The sequence below is a fragment of the Oncorhynchus mykiss genome, chromosome 19 (genome assembly GCF_013265735.2).
Source record: "Oncorhynchus mykiss isolate Arlee chromosome 19, USDA_OmykA_1.1, whole genome shotgun sequence".
NCBI classification, from domain to species: Eukaryota; Metazoa; Chordata; class Actinopteri; order Salmoniformes; family Salmonidae; genus Oncorhynchus; species Oncorhynchus mykiss.
Genome location: NC_048583.1, coordinates 16,329,116 through 16,352,316, shown reverse-complemented (window position 1 = coordinate 16,352,316; position 23,201 = coordinate 16,329,116). Strand labels below are relative to the sequence as shown.

Genomic DNA, 23,201 nt, shown 5'->3' with positions numbered 1-23,201 from the left:
GAGAGTGTACAGGTCGCAATAATGAGGGGTATGTGGTTAATTACCCTCCTAAACAGAAGTTAAAGGCCCATTGCAGTCAAAAACGTGATTTACCTGTGTTTTATATACATTTTCACACTGAAGTTCAAATAATACTGTGTAGTTACATACAGACTTGAAATCATTGGCCACTCTAACAAATGGATCACTAGTCACTTTATTAATGGCACTTTAATAATGATGTTACATAACTTGCATTACTCATCCCAGATGTATATACTGTATTTTGAACCATCTATTGCATCTTGCCTATCCCCCTCGGCCATTGATCATCCATATATTTATATGTACATATTCTTATTCCATTCCTTTACTTAGATTTGTGTGTATTAGGTAGTTGTTGTGGAATTGTTAGATTACTTGTTGACATTGCTGCACTGTCGGAATTAGAAGCACAAGCATTTCGCTACACTCGCAATAACACCTGCTAACCATGTGCATGTGACCAATAAAATTTGATTTGATAATTGTGAAAATTATGATAATGCCCTTTGTAAGAGCTGTTTGAAAATACATTTCAGTCTGTTTTGGTGGGATGGAATTTTGGCCTTCCATGGTGACATCGCCATGCTGTAAATTAGTTAATAGATAATTTACAATTAAAAGTAACAGTACAGGGCCTCCCGAGTGGTGCAGTGGTCTAAGGCTGCATCACAGTGCTAGATGTGTTACTACAGACCTGGGTTCATTCCCGGGCTAGCTAAGCAAACAACATTTATCTTGCTTCACCAGAGATTAGGCTTTTGGAAAGGGCTTGTCATCAGCACTATAGATGACATGCAAATCAAACAATATTTGGATATAGCCATCTAGTTTATCTCCTGAAAGTTAGCTTGTTAACCAGCCATATTGACGTGCTGTTATTAACTTGCTAGCCAATTTGACGTGGTCCATCATAAAATGTAGCTTATATGATGTCTGTCAGCAGCAATCCTGATTAAACACTTCTAGAAACAATGTTGAATAGGGGCTCATGTTAGCTAACTTCCCTAGGTAGGCCTACATTGCTTGGGTCTACTTATATCACTATATGTTTAACCAACTTTACAACGTTTTACATGGAATAATCAGAAATGTGTAGGTCTGACAATTCTCTTCAAGAGGTGATGTTAACTATTGCCATAATTGCATTTATTTAACAATCCATTAAACGGCATGCAGTTGTCAATGGTTTTAGCGGAGCTGTGGGTCTCCTGTTGATGTGCCCTTGAGCAAGGCACTTAACCCTAATTGCTCCAGTAAGTCGCTCTTGATAACAGCGCCTGCTAATTCAGTGGTTCCCAAACTGCGGGGTTCACTCAGTCCGGCTTTCAACTTGCATTTGAAAGTTGTAATAATAGAATGCACAAGGTGAAAAATATAATCTTATCCGAGTTCTTGACTCCAAATATCTAGAACACCTAACCTTAGACATATATTCCTTATCTCACAAACAGAATTGCTATCCGTAGGAGGCCATATATCTAGATTATCATGTAATACTGTATTAAAATCTCCACCCCATATTACTTTGGCCAATGGAAGTTTAGACATCAGTTTACTTATTTTCATCTCAATATCTCTAAATAAAATACAGTTACTTGTTATTGGAAGCATAAGTATTTACAACAATGAATTGAACGTGGTTGACGTCTACCAATAGTATAATCTATCTCCCTGTATTATCTGCTTCATGACTCAATATATGACCCTTAAAGTTGCCTTTTAAAATGGCAACACCTGCTGACCGATTATTACCAAATGAAAAACAAATATCATTCCCCCATTGACACTTCCAAAACGCAGTATCTGTGGAACAGGCATGAGTTTCTTGAATTAAATACAAATCGGCACTCTTACAATACAAAAATAAAGATTTCCTTTTCAAAATATTACGGATTCCCCTGGCATTAACAGAAAAACCAGAAATGGACATTTACTATCACAGTGACTATATGAAGAATATTAAACTGGTATACATTCACATGAATCAGGGTCTCACAAAAATAAAAGTTCTTACTAGTTGCAAATAAAAACAGTTCTTTGCACCACGCAAGTGGTTGACCTAAATTATATATGTATATATGTATATATATATATATATATATGTATACAATTGCAAATAACATTGAGGTGTACGTCATAACGCGCAGCCTCCCACGTTGTGGGAAACTTTTGAACCGTAGTGTATATCTGTCAGATGTAAAGCAAGAAGGACGGTGGCATGTTGACCTCACGTTAGCTAGATCCCATTAGGTAGCTAGCTATAGCCTACAGATGTAACTCTGAGGTGTAGCCTACTTAATTAAAAGTTGCGCTAACAGCCGTTTTGCACTGTTTCGCTATGGCTTTAGTCATCAATCTAGCAAGAGGGCAATATTTTTATTATTGTAGGGTTTCCCCCTCCTAGAAAGCTTTGACCTTTGGCTTTCCCCTGGAATTGCTTATTTATGTCTGAGAAAAAAACACGAACCCATATGATCTAGTACACAATAAGTATAATAAAACATACACAAATATGATATGAAAAAATAATTAATTGTGAATAAATAAGCCTTTTCATACTTTATAATATGTCCATATATAGTTATAATCTGTTTAAGGAACATCTACCCAAAATATTTCACCACCTTTATTACTTTACCAAACATGTCATGAGTGATAGTCCAAATCTGTTAAATTTGAACTTCTAAATCAATATTTGGGCCATTTAAACTGCACACGTTCCTCCTATAGACAAGGGGAGGCCTATGTAAAATTATTAATTTTGTTCTGTGCATATGCAATGTTTCTACCTCCGACATAAAACAAATGTTTGACTTCCACACAAAATTACTTATTTACTTATTTTAGGTTTAAATAAGTGTGTAGGTCACATTCTTTATTGTAGAGCTATGAAATTTATGTTTTTAGATCTGCCTGCTCTAGACAAATTCAGTGATTGCTTTGCTATGTCTGTGCAGTAAATCAGGGACCGCCATTTTGATTTAACGTTGCAGTAAAGTGATATAAATGTATGTAATGATGCAGCCGACCACCAGACGGAGGCATATACAAGTTTATTCAACATAGGGCCTTTACATGGTCCTAGGAAGGTCTGGATGGCTGTCTGACTTATAAAACCGTGGGAAATCAATAAAATAAGTATACATATTAGTGCCCAATTTCGGGAACTGTCAGCTTAAGAGGTTAAGAGGTTTTTCATCTGTGAGGCAGTTTGGCTGCAAAATTAGGTCTCAACAATCACAGGCATCGAAGATAAAGATGCACTATTCAGAAAATCACTCAGCCATTTCCTGGTGCTAAAATTCTAATAGTTTGCCTAATTTCAGTTTCTGAAACAACCAAGCAAGTCTAGTGTACATGATCATTGTACCATCTAAACCGCTGTAAAAAAAAAAAATTAAAGAACCACAAATATTGTATTTTCAACTGTTTGAAGCTGGTGTACAAAATTGAAAGTAAAAGGCCCAAAAACAAAAACTTAAGAACGGGAAGCATTAAAATAGCACACAAGGAACAGATCTACCACATCTTAGACCTGCTTTCAATGAGAGTGACAGATCTATGTCACACATTTCTATGTGAATTTGGTCAGGTCGCCCAAAAAGTTACATATTGCAGATTTAACAGCTTGGTAACTACAGTAAAATAGGGAGGAGCATGATATTATGATGGAAAAGTCAAGGTAGCATATGTTAGTGAGATCAGACGTGGTGCCATAATATATATGTAACGTGATGTGGGTAATAAACTGTTCCTTCGCCCTTAATGTGACCTGACCTGGGCCCCCATTCCTCACTAATCCACAGCTCTCCACCCTTATCAGTGACTGCAACCATGTGATTGCCTTTCTCTTACCCAGTAACATTCCAAGCCCTGGCTCATATCCAACCTTAATTGACTCCACCATATACATTCCTCCTACAGATAACCATTAACTCCTACTGTAACAACAAGACTGTGGCCCTTTTACTTTGAAGAGGATATCTTATGATTAACAATATTTCAAGTTTAGAAGTCAGAACCCATCAATACTGAACAAAAATATAAAACGCATCATTCAACCATTTCAAAGATTTTACTGAGTTACAGTTCATTTAAGGGAATCAGTCAATTGAAATAAATTGATTAGGCCCTAATCTATGGATTTCACATGACTGGGAATACAGATCATGTTGGTCACAGATACCTTTTTTTTAAGGTAAGGGCATATATATCAGAAAAGCAGTCCGTATCTGGTGTGACCACCATTTGCTTTATGCAGCTCGACATCTTCTTCGCATAGAGTTGATCAGGCTGTTGATTGTGGCCTGTGTAATGTTGTCCCACTCCTTGTCAATGGCTGTGCGAAGTTGCTGGATCTTGTCGGAACTGGAACACTCTGTCGTACACGTCGATCCAGAGCATCCCAAACATGCTCAATGGGTGACATGTAGATTGAGTATGCAGGCCATGGAATAACTTGGACATTTTCAGCTTCCAGACATTGTGTCCAGATCCTTGCGATGAATGTCACGGCAATGGGCCTCAGGATCTCGTCACGGTATCTCTGTGCATTCAAATTGCCATCGATAAAATACAATTGTATTCATTGTCTGTAGCTTACGCCTGCCTATACCATAACCCCACTGCCACCATGTGTCACTCTGTTCACAATGTTGACATCAGTAAACCGATCACCCACACAAAGCCATACACGCTGTCTGCCATCTGCCTGGTTGAAACCGGAATTCATCCATGAAGACCACACATCTCCAGCATGCCAGTGGCCATTGAAGGTGAGCATTTGCACACTGAAGTCAGTTACTATGCCGAACTGCAGTCAGGTCAAGACCCTGGTGAGGATGATAAGCATGCAGATGAGCTTTCCTGAGATGGTTTCTGACAGTTTGTGTAGAAGAAATTCTTCAGTTGTGCAAACCCACAGTTTCATCAGCTGGTGCTCTTTTTATCTGTAATTTATTTTCAGAAGACAATAATTGAAAAGGATTTGCCAGTAGATTGTCAAAGTGATTCATGATGATGACTGCTTAACTAACTAGCTAGGTAAGATTCTGAAAGTATGATGATGTTGACATGATCAGTCCAATCAAACCTACAGGAGATAGTGATTTTATCTGTGGCCAATGACCTTGAGCCTTCTTGGATGGGCACTTATACTCTAAATCTATGGTAGCACCCCCATAGATCTGTGTCCCCATGAGTGACATAACCCTGAGCCAATCACGGCGCAAACAGAGAAGATTAAAAACACCTACAATCTCTGCTTTCGCAGGCTGCCCCATCACCACAGAAAGCACTGAGCTGCCTTTTATTTATTTATTTATTTATTTATTAATTAAACTTTATTTAACTAGGCAAGTCAGTTAAGAACAAATTCTTATTTACAATGACGGCCTATCAAAAGGCCTCTTGCAGAGTTGGGGGCCTGGGATTAAAAATACTTAATAAATAAAGGCCAAAACACACATCACAACAAGAGAGACAACACTACATAAAGAGAGACCTAAGACGACAACGTAGCAAGGCAGCAACACATGACAACACAGCATGGTAGCAACACAACATAACAACATGGTAGCAACACAACATGCATCACAAAACATGGTACAAACATTATTGGGCACAGACAACAGCACAAAGGGCAAGAAGGTAGAGACAACAATACATCACACAAAGCAGCCACAACTGCCAGTAAGAGTGTCCAGGATTGAGTCTTTGAATTAAGAGATTGAGATAAAACTGTCCAGTTTGAGTGTTTGTGGCAGCTTGTTCCAGTCGCTAGCTGCAGCGAACTGAAAGGAGGAGCGTGCTTTGGGGATCTTTAACAGAATGTGACTGGCAGAACGAGTGTTGTATGTGGAGAATGAGGGCTGCAGTAGATATCTCAGATAGGGGGGAGAGAGGCCTAAGAGGGTTTTATAAATAATCATCAACCAGTGGGTCTTGCGACAGGTATACAGAAATGACCAGTTTACAGAGGAGTATAGAGTGCAGTGATACGTCCTATAAGGAGCATTGGTGGCAAATTTGATGGCCGAATGGTAAAGAACATCTAGCCACTCGAGAGCACCCTTTCCTGCTGATCTATAAATGACGTCTGTAATCTAGCATGGGTAGGATGGTCATCTGAATCAGGGTTAGTTGGGCAGCTGGGGTGAAAGAGGAGCAATTACGATAGAGGAAACCAAGTTGAGATGTAACTTTAGCCTGCAGCTTTGATATGTACTGACAGAAGGACAGTGCACCGTCTAGCCATACTCCCAAGTACTTGTATGAGGTGACTACCTCAAGCTCTAAACCCTCAGAGGTAGTAATAACACCTGTGGGAGGAGGGGAATTCTTCTTCCCAAACCACATAACCTTTGTTTTGGAGGTCAGAACAAGGTTAAGGGTAGAGAAAGCTTGTTGGACACTAAGAAAGCTTTGTTGTGGAGCATTTAACACAAAATCCCGGGGAGAGGGCAAGCTGAGCATAAGACTATCGTCTGTATATAAATGGATGAGTGTTTCCTACTGCCTGAGCTATGTTAATTGAGAAGAGTGTGGGGTCTAGGATCAAGCCTTGGGGTACTCCCTTGGTGACAGGCTGAGACAGCAGATTTTCTGACTTTATACACTGCACTCTTTGAGAGAGGTAGTTTGCAAACCAGGCCAAAGACACCTCAGAGACACCAATATTCCTTAGCCCAGCCCACAATAATGGAATGGTCTACCGTATCAAAAGATTTGGCCAAGTCAATAAAAATAGCAGCACAATATTGCTTAGAATCAAGGGCAATGGTGACATCAGAGGACCTTTAAGGCTGCAGTGACACATCCATAACCTGAGCGGAAACCAGATTGCAAACCCGAAAGAATACAATATACGTCGAAAAAGCCAGTCAGTTGATTATTGACAAGTTTTTCGAACTCTTTTGATAAACAGGGCAAAATCGAAATAGGCTTATAACAGTTAGGATCAGCTTGATCTCCCCTTTAAATGAAGGACAAACTGTGGCTGCCTTCCAAGCAATGGGAACCTCCCCAGAAAGGAGAGAGGCTTGGCGATGATAGGGGCAGCAACCTTAAAGAAGAAAGTGTCTAAACCATCTGACCCAGATGTTTTTTGGGGGGTCAAGTTTAAATAAGGAGCTCCTTTAGCACCTCAGACTCTGTGACTGCCTGCAGGGAGAAACTTTGTAGCGGGCAGGGGAAAAACAGGGAGAAGCATGAGGAAATGTTGGACAGGCACCTTTTGGAGCTGCCTTATTCAAGAAAGAGACCGAGTTTGTTTGTATGCTGTGATATGAATGAATCCCAGAATTACATGCAAAACAACCCCCCCAAAAAATACAGTAATGAGGTGGGGCTCAAAACAGCTCTGCCTCACCTGCCCTGAATGACAGGTCAACACTGTGTAGTTATACTTTATTTACATAATTTTTACATTATGCAAAGCTGCAAAAATTATTGATTTTGTATCATGCACATTGCATTTTACTGTAGATGTATATTTTGAAGGCAAAAATCTGAAAAAAACCCCAAACAGAAGTCTTAATGTTGCTGCCGGGACAGTAATCTAAATACAAACAATAAAAACACTAACATGAAAATTGTTCTTGGTCATGTTTACTTCCGTTTACAATAAAAAGACAGGATCTTATTGGTTGAAGTCATAGCTCAAAGGGTGTGTAGCTGTTCTTTGAAACACTGCACTGCTTATTACATTACACATCAAATCTCCTATGATCAGTATCTTTCAAGCTGAGAGCAGACTTGTTAATTGTCTGATTAATCAAACTGCAATACATCTAATTTGTATATACAGCCTGAAACTAATGTAACATTGTGCAAATGTTCCTTACAAGCAAGAATATTGAGTCAAATTACATGTGAACTTACTCTACACTGGTGATCTGTGCGGTTTGTCCTTCAGTTGCTCGAAATTCGAGACAAATTATCGACAGGGAACTGACTTTTTAGAGCACTATTACTGCCGTTTTAAATTATTATCACCTGGCACGTGCACAAAATCATTTAAAACACCTGCAGACTTCAGATTCATGAATACTTTGCTTTTCCATGTACTTCGGTCTTGTGCACGGGCAAAAAAATCTTGATTGCCACACACAGAGATCCACGTTTTGAAGTCAGGTTAATAACACTGTCCTGTTGATATTTTGTCTAACATGTCTACCAAGAGAAGGACGAACACCACGGACAATCGGCAGAGTAAGTTCAAATTAAGTTTATTAAACATCTTGACTTGTAAGGGGACGGTTTGTCATTATTGAATGTATATGTGCACAGTGTTGGCATAATTTGAAGGCCACGTTTCGTGACTAACTTGTAAGGAAAGAACAGTGTGTTCATACGAATAGAGCAGAAGAGAAAATAATGATAATCAGCTTCTTGATATGCCACACTGGAGAGGTGGATGGATTATCTTGGGAAAGTAGAAATGCTCACTAACAGGGATGTAAACAAATTTGTCCACAACATTTTAGAGAAATAAACTTTTTGCGCATCTGGAACATTTCTGGGATCTTTTTCAGCTCATGAAACATGGGACCAACACTTTACATGTTGCATTTATATTTTAGTTCAGTGTACATTACACATAAAATCTCCTATGGTGGCCATATTTCGAGCTGAGCGCAGACTCGTTTAGAAAGAACAGTGTGTTAGCAAGAATAGAGTAGAAGAGAAAATTATAAATGTATTCCATCTACATCACCTCAGTAAGGTAAAACCTGTTCTAGCCTAGGTTTACTGTCTCTCTAAAAACAGATTTACACAAACCTGTTTCAATTGACAAATTAACAAAGGGTTAATGAGGGATATGTGGTTAATTACTCTCTTACCCAAAGACACTTCACACGATAACTATAATATGTCAGCTAAAAAATGGTTCCCAGATATCCCCTGTGTGCATCTCAAGCCACACTGCTACAATTTCTCCCCATTGTGGACACTCCTGTGTCTGATAAGGTTACTCAGGAATGAGAAGCTCTTGTAACATAGTTTGCACTTGAAGGGCTTCTCCTTGGTGTGAACGGTCTGGTGCTTCTTCACATAGCTCGCCTCAGCAAAGCGCTTCCCACACGTGGGGCAGGCGTACGGCTTGTCGGCGTCCGTTCTAATGCTCGGCCTCCCATGTTGTGACCCAATGACACCAGAGGAGGTAGAAGCAGAAGCCACCACCCTTAGGTGGTTAGTCTTTGAGCTCCCTCCTTGACCTCTGCCCATTGTTTGGGTGTTGTTGGGATTATGTGCTGTGTTATAGGCTAGGTACCTCTTGTGGTGAACGCCCATCCTGGCCCTGTCTGTATTTGTGGGGTAACCATGAGGTAGCTGAGGAAGGCTGGACCCAGGCTTCCCCTGAACCCATTCACCAGGCATTAGACAAGATCCTGAAGGAGAAGACAGACTTGCTGATAGACTACTGCCAGGAGGGTCTCCTACCACTCTCTGTGAAGGCTGAAGCCCAGGGTGACCTGCTCTGTTCATCATGGATACTGTGGTGTTTGTATCATAGGAACAGGAGGGTCTATCTCTATCAGCCCCAGGTCCTGCTTCATCCCTGCACTGAGACTGTGAAGAGATGGGTTTGGCCTGCAGACTGGATCCCTGACTGGAGCCTCGGTCTCTCGGGTGACCACCAGGACTGAGGTTGTTCAGTCCACCTGTCCACTGGTTGTGTTCTGTGTGGTGGTGGAGTCTCTGTCCCTCATGGTTCAGTCCTAGTTCCGACTCAGGAAAGAAGAGCAACGGCTCCTGATCCAGGGTTCTGATCTGGGGCCAGGGTTTGTGACCAGCTGCGTCAGAGGTCCAGTCTCTCCCGTCAGCAACACCGGACATCAGCCTGTCCTCATGGACCGCAGACTGTTAACACAAAATTGTACAGAAGAGCATATAAAAGGTTTATATAAGAAACTCTTGCTGTACACACAGAAACATTTATATACACCACGCCCCCTTGTGCCCTATTGCTATTATGAACTGGTTACAAATGTTATGAGAACAGTAAAAATAAATGTTTTGTCATCCCTGTGGTATACGGGTGTTAAGCATTCAAGGCTCAAACCACCCAGTTTATAATAAAATGTCAACCAAAGTCAAGCCCATCTCTAACACTGTGATTCAAGTATCAAAATGGAGACACTAGAGGTTATTTTATTATTATTATTTATTTAATTTTAAATCAACAGACCACGTGTAACTGCGCCAGCCCAGAACCTACACATCTGGCTTCTTCAGCTTCGGGATCATCTGAGACCAGCCACCCAGACAGCTGATTTAAACCGTGGGTTTGCACAAACAAAGAATTTCTGCACAAACTGTCAGAAACCGTCTGAGGGAAGCTCATCTGCGTGCTCGTCGTCCTCACCAGGGTCTCGACCTGACTTCAGTGGGCAAATGCTCACCTTCAATGGCCACTGGCATGCTGGAGAAGAATGCTCTTCATGGATGAATCTCGTTTTCAACTGTACCGGGCAGATGGCACACCAGATAGTGACTGGTTTTCTGATCCACGCCCCTAACTTTTTTAAGGTATCTGTGACCAACAGATGCATACCTGTATTCTCAGCAGTGTTGTAGTACTCAAGACATGTTGAGTGTCTGTCTTGTGTCAGATACATTTGTACTCAGTCTTGACTCTGTCTCAGACAGTGAAGCCTCGTAATATCTTCCAGAGACCAGCGGAGTAAAAAAATTCATAATTATCAGCTTTCATTCAGTAAGTGCATAAAACCGCTTTGTTTTCTGTAAAATATGTTAGATTAAAGAAGAACGAACGCATTGTACAAGTCCCTACATACGGGGTCTGGGAAACAGCCCAGCTAGTCGATTACCTATCAACTAGACTCCATAACATTATCGTTTCAATAGAAAGTGCAAACATAACAGCACAACCATTAAGTTCAGTCAAGTCATAACAAATGAAAAGGCATTTTCTTTTTATTTCAGTTGTTTAATTAGACCAGAGGACATTTCTCAAAAATGTCCCCACGTGCAGTTGCAAACCGTAGTCTGGCTTTTTTTAATGACAGTTTTGGAGCAGTGGCTTCTTCCTTACTGAGCGGCCTTTCAATTTATGTCGATATAGGACTTGTTTTACTGTGGATATACACTGCTCAAAAAAATAAAGGGAACACTATAATAACACATCCTAGATCTGAATGAATGAAATATTCTTATTAAATACTTTTTTCTTTACATAGTTGAATGTGCTGACAACAAAATCACACAAAAATGATCAATGGAAATCAAATGTATCAACCCATGGAGGTCTGGATTTGGAGTCACACTCAAAATTAAAGTGGAAAACCACACTACAGGCTGATCCAACTTTGATGTAATGTCCTTAAAACAAGTCAAAATGAGGCTCAGTAGTGTGTGTGGCCTCCACGTGCCTGTATGACCTCCGTACAACGCCTGGGCATGCTCCTGAAGAGGTGGCTGATGGTCTCCTGAGGGATCTCCTCACAGACCTGGACTAAAGCATCCGCCAACTCCTGGACAGTCTGTGGTGGATGGAGCGAGACATGATGTCCCAGATGTGCTCAATTGGATTCAGGTCTGGGGAACGGGCGGGTCAGTCCATAGCATCAATGCCTTCCTCTTGCAGGAACTGCTGACACACTCCAGCCACATGAGGTCTAGCATTGTCTTGCATTAGGAGGAACCCAGGGCCAACCGCACCAGCATGTGGTCTCACAAGGGGTCTGCGGATCTCATCTCGGTACCTAATGGCAGTCAGGCTACCTCTGGCGAGCACATGGAGGGCTGTGCGGCCCCCCAAAGAAATGCCACCCCACACCATGACTGACCCACCGCCAAACCGGTCATGCTGGAGGATGTTGCAGGCAGCAGAACGTTCTCCACGGCGTCTCCAGACTCTGTCACGTCTGTCACATGTGCTCAGTGTGAACCTGCTTTCATCTGTGAAGAGCACAGGGCGCCAGTAGCGAATTTGCCAATCTTGGTGTTCTCTGGCAAATGCCAAACGTCCTGCACGGTGTTGGGCTGTAAGCACAACCCCCACCTGTGGACGTCGGGCCCTCATACCACCCTCATGGAGTCTGTTTCTGACCGTTTGAGCAGAAACATGCACATTTGTGGCCTGCTGGAGGTCATTTTGCAGGGCTCTGGCAGTGCTCCTCCTGCTCCTCCTTGCACAAAGGCGGAGGTAGCGGTCCTGCTGCTGGGTTGTTGCCCTCTTACGGCCTCCTCCACGTCTCCTGATGTACTGGCCTGTCTCCTGGTAGCGCCTCCATGCTCTGGACACTACGCTGACAGACACAGCAAACCTTCTTGCCACAGCTCGAATTGATCCATCCTGGATGAGCTGCACTACCTGAGCCACTTGTGTGGGTTGTAGACTCTGTCTCATGCTACCACTAGAGTGAAAGCACCGCCAGCATTCAAAAGTGACCAAAACATCAGCCAGGAAGCATAGGAACTGAGAAGTGGTCTGTGGTTATCACCTGCAGAACCACTCCTTTATTGGGGGTGTCTTGCTAATTGCCTATAATTTCCACCTGTTGTCTATTCCATTTGCACAACAGCATGTGAAATTTATTGTCAATCAGTGTTGCTTCCTAAGTGGACAGTTTGATTTCACAGAAGTGTGATTGACTTGGAGTTACATTGTGTTGTTTAAGTGTTCCCTTTATTTTTTTGAGCAGTGTAGATACTTTTGTATCTTTTTCCTCCAGTATCTTCACAAGGTCCTTTTGCTTTTGTTCTGGGATCGATTTGCACTTTTCGCACAAAAGTACGTTCATCTCTAGGAGACAGAACGTGTCTCCTTCCTGAGTGGTATGACGGCTGCGTGGTCCCATGGTGTTTATACTTGCATACTATTGTTTGTATGGACGAACGTGGTACCTTCAGGCGTTTGGAAATTGCTCCCAAGGATGAACCAGACTTGTGGAGGTCCACATTTTTTTCTGAGGTCTTGGCTGATTTCTTCTGATGATGTCAAGCAAAGAGGCACTGAGTTCGAAGGTAGGCCTGGAAATACATCCACAGGTATACTGCCAACTGACTCAAATTATGTCAATTAGCCTATCAGAAGCTTCTAAATCCATGACATACTTTTCTGGAATTTTCCAAGCTGTTTAAAGGCACAGTCAACTTAGTGTTTGTAAACTTCTGACCAACTGGAATTGTGATACAGTGAATTATAAGTGAAATAATCTGTCTGTAAACAATTGTTGGAAAAATGACTTGTCATGCACTAAGTAGATGTCCTAACCGACTTGCCAAAACCATAGTTTGTTCATTTGGATTAAAAGCATGCCCAAATTCAACTGCCTGCTACTCATCCCCAGAAGATAAGATATGCATATTATTAGTAGATTTGGATAGAAAACACTGAAGTTTCTAAAACTGTTTGTATCATGTCTGTGAGTAGAACAGAACTTATGTAGCAGGCGAAACCCTGAGGACAAACCATTCAGATTTTTTGGGGGGGTCACTCTTTTCAATGGGTTTTCATTGGGAATCCAGATTTCTAAGGGACTTGCTTGCAGTCCCTACCGCTTCCACTGGATGTCACCAGTCTAGAAATTGGTTGAGGTTATTCCTTTGTGTAATGAAGAAGTACGGCCATCTTGAACGAGGGTCACTTCATGTGTACTGTTTGATAGAGGCGCATGACCAGAAAGCATGCTTCAGTTAGTTTTCTTCCTGTTTTGAACACAGATCATCCCGTCTTCAATTTTATCGATTATTTACTTAAAGAAATACCTAAAGTTGTATTACAAAAGTAGTTTGAAATTTTTTGGCAAAGTTTACAGGTAACTTTTGAGATATTTTGTAGTCACGTTGCGCAAGTTGGAACCGGTGTTTTTCTGGATCAAACGTGCCAAATAAATGGACATTTTGGATATATATGGACGGAATTAATCGAACAAAAGGACCATTTGTGATGTTTATGGGACATATTGGAGTGCCAACAGAAGAAGCTCGTCAAAGGTAAGGCATGATATATATTTTTATTTCTGCGTTTTGTGTCGCGCCTGCAGGGTTGAAATATGTTTTCTCTCTTTTGTTTATGTAGGTGCTATCCTCAGGTAATAGCATCGTTTGCTTTCGCCGAAAAGCCTTTTTGAAATCTGACATGTTGGCTGGATTCACACGTGTAGCTTTAATTTGGTATCTTACATGTGTGATTTCATGAAAGTTAGATTTTTATAGGAATTTATTTGAATTTGGCGCTCTGCATTTTCTCTGGCTTTTAGCGAAGTGGGACGCTTTGTGGAGTGGTTGAAAAACAAGTTTTAATGACTCCAACCTAACTGTATGTAAACTTCCGACTTCAAATGTAAGTAGTTATGGAAGTGCTGGCAGGGGATGAGGATGCTGAGGCACTCTCAATTTGTGCGTAGTGCTGCGGGGGTGAGTGCGCTCGAGGCAAACGCGACAGGCTGGCCTGCATAAGGCAGCATCCAAGTCCACTTTGGCTGGAGTCGCTTGGATTGTGAAAGGCTTTGTAACGCTGTAGTAGAGCAACACTGATGTGGATGAAGCCAGAGATTTCAGCTCCTGCAACGCGGTCTCATTTTTGGGTAGCCAGTGCCAAGGTGTGTCTTTGTCCAGCGGCCAGCGCAGATGCTCACGAACTGCTGATAGGTGTGGCATGAACTTTGCAAAACCGACGAGACGCTGTACTCCTTTTGCATCAGACGGGTTTGGCATGTCGAGGATCGCTCTGACCTTGTCATGGTCCGGCTTCAGGCCTTTTGCCGTGAGAATGTGGCCATGGAAGTGGAGGTCTTTCACCTTGAACTGCAGCTTCTTAAGGCCAAGGCGCAGCTTAACTGATCGGCAGCGCTCCATCAGTGCCAGGAACTTCACATCGTGGTCACGTTCTGCTTCTTAGTGTGTGTCACCATGGCCTACGATCATCAGCGATGGGTTCAATGCCCTTGAGCCCAGCCAATAACTTGTGCTGCTTGCGTTGGTGTACCTCAGGCGCCACAGAAACACCAAACTGGAGTACTCTCCCGAGTACAGCTTTAGTCTAATATAGCAGGGCAAGAAATGTGTGTCAGGTGCCAGATTGATTTTGTCTTTGTAGCTCATTACAGTGCACGTAGCAGTTGACATTGAATTCAGTTGACATTGTTGCAGCCTGTGTAATCGTACTGCCACAAACCATTTCTTCCCTCGAGTGTACAGCCCCAATGTATTCATGCATGTAAATGTCACTTTCACTGTTCTGAACACTGAGTGACATCAACACAGTGAATCCTGCCCTTTTTGCTTTTGAGACACTTTTGCAAAGTGATTATTAGTTCCACAAGCTCTGCATGGTTTTCCGTAGGCAGGCAGTGCTCTTTGCGTGTGCATTTCCACAGTGTGCACCATTCGTTGTGAATTACTCTGCCTTGATTGGTTTTGTCTGAATGTTTGCCTGGCAACAGTGTGAACAGTATCAGCGTCGGTGCATGGGGTTTAGATTTCTATTGCTCTCATTCTCATAGCAGTGCGGCATATTTCAATGGCAGTTGCTAATGTTAAGCCTCTCTCTTGGTTGACGTTCATCTTTCAATCCCCCGTATTAACAAGTAGCGGATCTTTCTCTCAAATGGGTTACAAATTTGTTTACCGACTCACCCTCTTTCTGTTTGCAGCTTCCAAAATCAAACTGCTCGTAAATGACGTTCCTGGTAGGTCTGAAGTAATTATCCAATGCATCCAGCATGGCCTTTGCATCACACTGTTGTTGAGTGTGAGATTGCGCAGGTAGATATGCCTGGATTCTCTGCCCATTAAGCTCCTCAGAGTTGCTGCTTGGAACTCATTGGGTTTTTCATGTTGACCGGTTGCCAGCGCATAGTCCTCGAATTCATCCCTAAAGTTGTCCGAATTAGAATTTCAGTCCCCGGTCAGAACGTTCGCTGCCATAGCGATGGAATAGATCTCTTTGCCTTAGGTTGTTCGTGATGCTAACTAGCCAGTTAACAACGAGTTGATCAGTGGTGAGACGAACATTAGCAGTAGGAAACAGTGTGTGTTCTCATGAAGAAGGAGTGCACTTGTTGTAAAACGGAGGCTATAAGCAGGTATAAATCAAACCATACACATGGTTAGCAGATGTTAATGCAAGTGTAGCGAAATGCTTGTGCTTCTAGTTCCGACCATGCAGTAATATCTAACAAGTAATCCAACAATTTCACAACAAAAGTGGGTATACGCTGTATACCCACTTTTGTTATGGCCATTTCGTATAATCACTTCTTAATCCCCTCTGACGCGTATCAACTTTTTTTCAACTTGTGATATCTACAAGTAATTAGGTATGCAAACCAGGTATTGAAAAAGTTTGGGCCAAAGTCTTTGTTAGTAGGCTATTTGTGATGCACAATTAAGTCATCATGCCCTGTTTTCTTCAGGGGTGAAGGCATGGCCAGGCCCACCCTATTAGATTGAGCAAAAACAAAAAAAGAATACATTATTTTTACAAAAATACTCCACAAATTGTTTTCTGATTTTCCCCAGACCTCCAAAATGGTCTCGGGTTGTGGTTTAAGCATTGTGGACTTGTGGACAACAAAAATGTGATGTGATTTTGAGAGTGCCAATTTGAAAAAGATATAGGAATACTAATAAAAAAACATTAGGGAAACATCGGGTATTTGTATTTATTATGCCAAAACAGCAGATAATTTTGCTGGACCCCAGGAAGAGTAAGGCAGTTTATACAATTTTAAAAACAATATGTTCACATATTTCACAGCACACTGTGTGCCCTCAGGCCCCTACTCCACCACATCTACAGTACTAAATCCATGTGTATGTATAGTGTGCATGTTATCATGTGTGCATGTGGCTGTGCCAATGTTTGTGTTGCTTCACAGTCCCCGCTGTTCCATAAGGTGTTTCTTTATCTGTTTTTTAAATCTAATTTTACTGTTTGTGTCAGTTATTTGATGTGAAATAGAGTTCCATGTAGTACTGTGTGTCTGTTCTGGACTTGGGGACTCTGAGGAGACCTCGTGGCATGTGTTGTGGGGTATGCATGTGGGTCCGAGCTGTGTGCCAGTAGTTTAGACAGACAGCTCGGTGCATTCAACATACCTCTCATAAATAAAAGTAGTGATGAAGTCACTCTTCTCCACTTTCAGCCAGGAGAGATTGACATGCATATTATTAATATTAGCTCTCTGTGTACATCCAAGGGCCAGCCGCGCTGCCCTGTTCTGAGCCAATTGGAATTTTCCTAAGTCCTTTTTTTGTGGCATCTGACCACACACAGTAGTCAAGGTGTGACAAAACCAAGACGACCTGCCTTGTTGATAGTGTTGTTGATAGAAGGCAGAGCATCGCTTTAGTGTAGACAGACTTCTCACCATCTTAGCTACCACTGCATCAATATGTTTTGACATATCTAGGGTTACTCCAAGCAGTTTAGTCATCTCAACTTGCTCAATTTCCACATTATTTACTACAAGATTTAGTTGAGGTTTAGGGTTTGAGTGTTTTGTTCCCGAATACAATGCTTTGAGTTTGAGAAATATTTAAGGCCAACTTATTCCTTGCCACCCACTCTGAAACTAACTGCAACTCTTTGTTGAGTGTTGCAGTCATTTCAGTCGCTGTAGTAGCTGACGTGTTGAGTCATCCGTATACATAGACACTCTGGCTATACTCAGTGGCATGTTGTTAGTAAAAATTGAAAAAAAGCAAGGGGCCTAAACAGCTACCCTGGGGAATTCCTGATTCTAACTGGATTATATTTGAGGCTTCCATTAAAGAACACCCTCTGTGTTCTGTTTGAAAAGTAACTCTTTATCCACATTATAGCAGGGGGTGTAAAGCCATAACACGTACGTTTTTTCCAGCCGAGACTGATCGATAATGTCAAAAGCTGCACTGAAGTTTAACAAGACAGTCCCCACAATCATTTTATCATCAATTTCTCTCAGCCAATCATCAGTCATTTGTGTAAGTGCTGTGCTTGTTGAGTGTCCTTCCCTATAAGCATGCTGAAATTCTGTTGTCAATTTGTTTACTGTAAAATAGCATTGTATCTGGTCAAACACAATTTTTTCCAGAAGTTTACTAAGGGTTGGTAACAGACTGATTGGTCGGCTATTTGAGCCAGTAAAGGGGGCTTTACTATTCTTGGGTAGCTGAATTACTTTAGCTTCCCTCCAGGACCGAGGACACACACTCTCTAGTAGGCTTAAATTGAAGATGTGGCAATATTGTCTGCTATTATCCTCAGTAGTTTTCCATCCAGATTGTCAGACCCCGGTGGCTTGTCATTGTTGATAAATACATTTTTCCACCTCTTCCACACTGACTTTACGGAATTCAAAAGTACAATGTCTTTAATAATTTGGTCCGATATACTTGGATGTGTAGTGTCAGCGTTTGTTGCTGGCATGTCATACTTAAGTTTGCTTAACTTGCCAATGAAAATGTATTAGTAGTTTGCAATATCAGTGGGCTTTGATGAATGAGCCATCTGATTCAATGAATGAAGGAGCCAAGATGGCTTTTTCTTCTCCAAGAAATGTAATTTAACTTCTTATGGCTGGGGGGGCAGTATTGAGTAGCTTGGATGAATAAGTTGCCCAAACTAAACGGCCTGCTCCTCAGTCTCAGTTGCTAATATATGCATATTATTATTAGTATTGGATAGAAAACTCTAAAGTTTCCAAAACTGTCAAAATATTGTCTGCGAGTATAACAGAACTGATATTGCAGGCGAAACCATGAGGAAAATCAAACGGAAAGGAAGTGGCTTCTATTTTAAACTCCATGTTCCATAGCCTGCCACAGTCTTTAGACAGTTTCAGGCTTTTATTTTGAAAAATGAGCGAGAAAGATAACATCGCGTCATTGTATGGCCGGGTGCCAGCAGCGTTTTGTATGCGTAACAGAGTTTGGGCAGCCTTTGCCTTTCCCTCTCCGACTGAAAAACAGTTGCGGTTGATATATTATCGATTTATATATTTTTTTAAACCTGAGGATTGATTATAAAAAACGTTTGACATGTTTCTGTGGACATTACGGATACTATTTGGAATTTGTCTGCGTTATCGTGACCGCTCTTTCCTGTGGATTTCTGAACATAACGCGCCAAACAAACGGAGGTATTTTGGATATAAAAATAATCTTAATGGAACAAAAAGGAACATTTGTGTAACTGGGAGTCTCGTGAGTGAAAACATCCAAAGATCAAAGGTAAACGATTAATTTGATTGCTTTTCTGATTTGTGACCAAGCTACTTGATGCTAGGTGTACATAATGTTTTGTCGAGCGATCGATAAACTTACAAACGCTTGGATTGCTTTCGCTGTAAAGCATATTTTCAAAATCTGACAGGACAAGTAGATTAACAAAAGGCTAAGCTGTGTTTTGCTATATTGCACTTGTGATTTCATGAATATAAATATATGCAATTCAGCAGTTGTTGATGACAATTATCCCGTTAACGGGATGGCAGCCATAAGAAGTTAAGGTGCCCCAATGCTTTTTACTATCATTCGTTATATAATTTCTCTTTGTTTCATAGTGTAGTTTATTTTTATTTAGTCACATGATTGGGGGCGACGCATTTCCTAATGAAAATGTAGAACTATTACTTCCCACTGCAAAAAACATTTAACATTTAGCACAAAGTAACCGGTGACCTAAAGTTTATATTTTCAAAGAGATGGCTAAGAAAAGCAAGTGAGCTCCAATAAAACAGTTCAACTCACCAGATGATCATTTGAAACTTAACTTCTTGTTGGAAGTTGTTGTTGAAAAGGGAGAAGCCAACATTAGCAACTTCCTCAATAACTGCTGCAGCCACTGCAAATGAGCCTACAACTAAAGATAGCTAGCTAGACCATGAGAACTACTGCTCGCTATTGCGCAGTGTGACCTGTGTGTGACATGACCTGTTGGCCATTGAGAAGGCAGATGTTTCCATATGTTTTTTTTTGTAAAAACGGTTCAACCCATTCATTACAAGTCAAAATGTAATTGGTTGATTCCATTGTCACGCCAAAATTTTGCCCTTATACAGTTGAATGGCAGATCCCTTCTGCCTAGCTTCTGGTGGCCTAGCCAATGGCTTACATGGCAAGCTAGATTTATCTACCCAGAGACATCATGATTGAATCTTTTTTCTCTTGAGTGTTAACCCTTTCCAACAAAAATGCAATAAATTAAATCAGAACAATTGAAAATAGTAATGTAAATAGCATTATTATATTATAAATCCTTAGCCCTTCTCTGAAGATGTAGAAGGACCTCATTGTTCCCTGTGTTTGGGTTAGTAATTTGTAGAGTGGCTCTATTTTCCCTTAGCATGCATTTTTTCTTAATGTCTAAAGAAAAATTGGGCATGTTTAACTCTTACAATGGTGGCGATTGGACAAAATACCAATCGTCTCGTTTTTCTGGTCTGTCTTGAATTGGTCTCGCTTTAGGTGGTCTTGAACACAACACTGAATCCAAATCATGTGAAATCCATAGATAAGGGACTAACGAATTCATTTTAACTCAGTAACATTTTTGAAGTTGTTACATGATGCATTTATTTTGTTCAGTGCAGAATAACTTATGTAAATCTGGTACCCTTGCTTTGATAAAATACATTTTTAAGTACTTTGGAAAAGTTTCAACATTACACACATCACTACTTTATTTAAAGTAAACATGAATTAAGGCACTATCATTTCCTTATTATAAAACACCAGTATTAACCTAAAGGGACAGAGTTGTCACTCTTCATCAGTGAAGCATATTCACAAACACCATCACCATATAATTTACTCTGTCTCATCATACTCAGTCTTTCCTCAGTTCACCTCATCCAGTTCCCTATACATCCAAAACCAACATAATTAACTGCAAACAAAATAATTAGTACTACATATCACTATACTCTATACATGGGCTGTGTGCATTTTCTGCTGGTGTATCCTGAGAGAGCTCTTCTCTGAGAACCTCTTCCCGCAGTGCGTACAGGCGAACGGCCTCTCTCCCGTGTGGACCTTCAGGTGCATCTTCAGATGGTGCTGGTGGGAGAACCTTTTCTCACACTGGTGGCAGCTGTAGGGTTTCTCCCCTGTGTGGACTCTCTGGTGCAGCTTCAGCTGATGCTGGTGGGAGAACCTTTTCTCACACTGGGGGCAGCTGTAGGGTTTCTCCCCTGTGTGGACTCTCTGGTGCCTCTTCAGGTGGCCAGCCTGGGCAAAGCGCATGTGACACTGGCTACAGCCGAACGGTTTCTCCCCAGTGTGTATCCTCTGGTGGATCTCCACGTGTTTGGGGAAACTGAAGGCTTTCCCACAGAACGAACACGGGAAGCGCTTCTCTTTGGCCCTGCCACCTTTGCTGATTCCGTCTCTGCTACTCTCATTTGTCAATGGGCTTGTGTAGCCATTTAGTGTTGAGGCACTGGCATTGTCTGAGGTCTGGTTTAACATAAGGAGAGTGTGAGGAGCATGAAGGCCAGGGAGTGTCTGTGTTGTCGCAGGGTCCATGTTCCAGTTGATAGATCCTATAGAAGGCAGGCTGAAGCCAGCACCTGCTAGGGGCTTAACCTGAGGTGCCATCAGTCTCTCTGAATCACAATTATAGGAGCAGGACGGAGCGTCGCTAGCCGAGTCTGTGTCTGTTCTCTCCCTCCACATACGGACACCTCCCCGTCCCCACAGACCAAATCTACACCTCGCCCTGGTCTCAGCCAGTCTGTTGGCATGGAGACTAAATTCGGTTGTTGTTTTGTGTTCGACTGTCTGTTTCTGGTTAACAGTGTTGTTCCCCAGCCCAGAGTTGAGGACGCTGTCCCATCCACTGACCTCGCCTCTGGTCCTGGCCTGCTCTGTGATGTTGTCCCCTGGGCCTTTGGCTGCACCGGTCTGGGAATCAGAGATGGCTGTCCAGTCTCCTCTTTTAGCCTCCATCCAATCACCTGCAGGAAGAGGGTAGAAAATAAACTTTACAAACATGGAAGAGAATGCTACATATGGAGATTTTTTTGTCAATTATCTGGTCAAGTTCATACATTAAGATGTGTTTTTCTATGTAAACAAGTTCTATTGATTTAATTTTATGAATGAAGAAAAGGAAAATAAAAATGGTCAGGAAGATTTATTACTGTATGTAGGTTATATGTATTTCTCTCTTACCTTGCTCCCCCATCTTTAGTCCACTCAGCAGATCAATGCTCTCGGGTCCATCTTCTATTGTCTCCTCTTTGACTATCAGCAGATCAGGCTTCCCATCCTCCATGTCTACTGACTAGGAGATACAGAGTGAGAGGATGTTGGATCAAGACATGTGGGTAACACTTTACGTGACACCTAGCATCATAACACGGTCATAACTGTGTCAATATCTCAACAGCCGACATAACCTGTCAAAATATGGCCATGACACATACTTAGACCTCTTGTGACCCATTGCATTATTTTATGGCTGGTTATGACACCTACATAGGAGCGTCAAAACCCACAAATCCTACCTGGAACATTTTCTGAAATTGTGCATATTCATATATTATTGTAATTGTGCACACATTGATGTCAGACATGCACCTTCCCCAATGCTTTGTTGCTGATGAATGCAGGAGCAGATTTCAAGAGCAGGAAAAGACACCCTCTTTTTGACTGATGACTGACATAGGTCTATCACATACATGCCCTTATCTGGCTTATATGATAGTCCTAATGCTTCTTGACAGTGTCAGTGTATTTTATTTGTCCAAGTAAAGCGACACAGGATGGTCATAATGCTTCATGGGTGTCAAAGTGTATTTTCTACAAGTTACTTAAAATATGATAAACAAAAACGACTAAAGAATTCATTACAACAAAGGATGAAAGGAACCTCTTGGCAGGGAAAAAACACAGTTGAATACATGTGGGTGCCATACAATAATGTAATATAGTTCACAACCGGTGTAAATATGTGTCATGACAGTTTTATGACATGGATTAGACCGTGTCAAAATGTGTTATGTAAAGTGTTACTGAAATCGGATATATGGAGCATCTTCTGATTGGGTAATGAGGGATTGCTAGGAGTACTATGCAAACATGTTAGTTGATTTGATTACTTGACATTTTCATGGTTTGATCATTCAAAAGGCATGATTCCACACTTAGGACAAAATTAATCAAGACCTGGGCCCGTATCCACAGAGTCTGAGTTGAAGTGCTGATCGAGTATAAGA

General features: G+C 41.5%; 2 protein-coding genes across 10 annotated transcripts in view; one reads left to right on the top strand and one right to left on the bottom strand.

Annotated features, from left to right (window-relative positions):
* The window catches only part of LOC110498461 (zinc finger and SCAN domain-containing protein 2), a 771,911-nt gene that overhangs the window by 88,751 nt on the left and 659,959 nt on the right, over window positions 1-23,201 (top strand). The window lies entirely within an intron of this gene.
* Window positions 1-23,201, bottom strand: part of LOC110498467 (zinc finger protein with KRAB and SCAN domains 8) — a 138,571-nt gene that overhangs the window by 36,886 nt on the left and 78,484 nt on the right. For 2 of the 8 annotated variants that reach the window (XM_036953733.1, XM_036953735.1), the window contains exons 5-7: window positions 22,156-22,267; window positions 21,826-21,938; window positions 7,234-9,888 (exon numbers count right to left, since the gene is read on the bottom strand). The exons of 2 other annotated variants lie outside the window; for them this stretch is intronic. In XM_036953733.1, the coding sequence (XP_036809628.1) occupies window positions 8,953-9,888; window positions 21,826-21,938; window positions 22,156-22,267 (1,161 nt within the window). In that variant the 3' untranslated portion in view covers window positions 7,234-8,952. Of the gene's footprint in view, window positions 1-7,233; window positions 9,889-20,523; window positions 21,939-22,155; window positions 22,268-23,201 lie in introns of those variants that run through there. 4 more of the 8 variants (XM_036953732.1, XM_021575095.2, XM_036953730.1 and 1 more) reach the window with 3 other exon arrangements.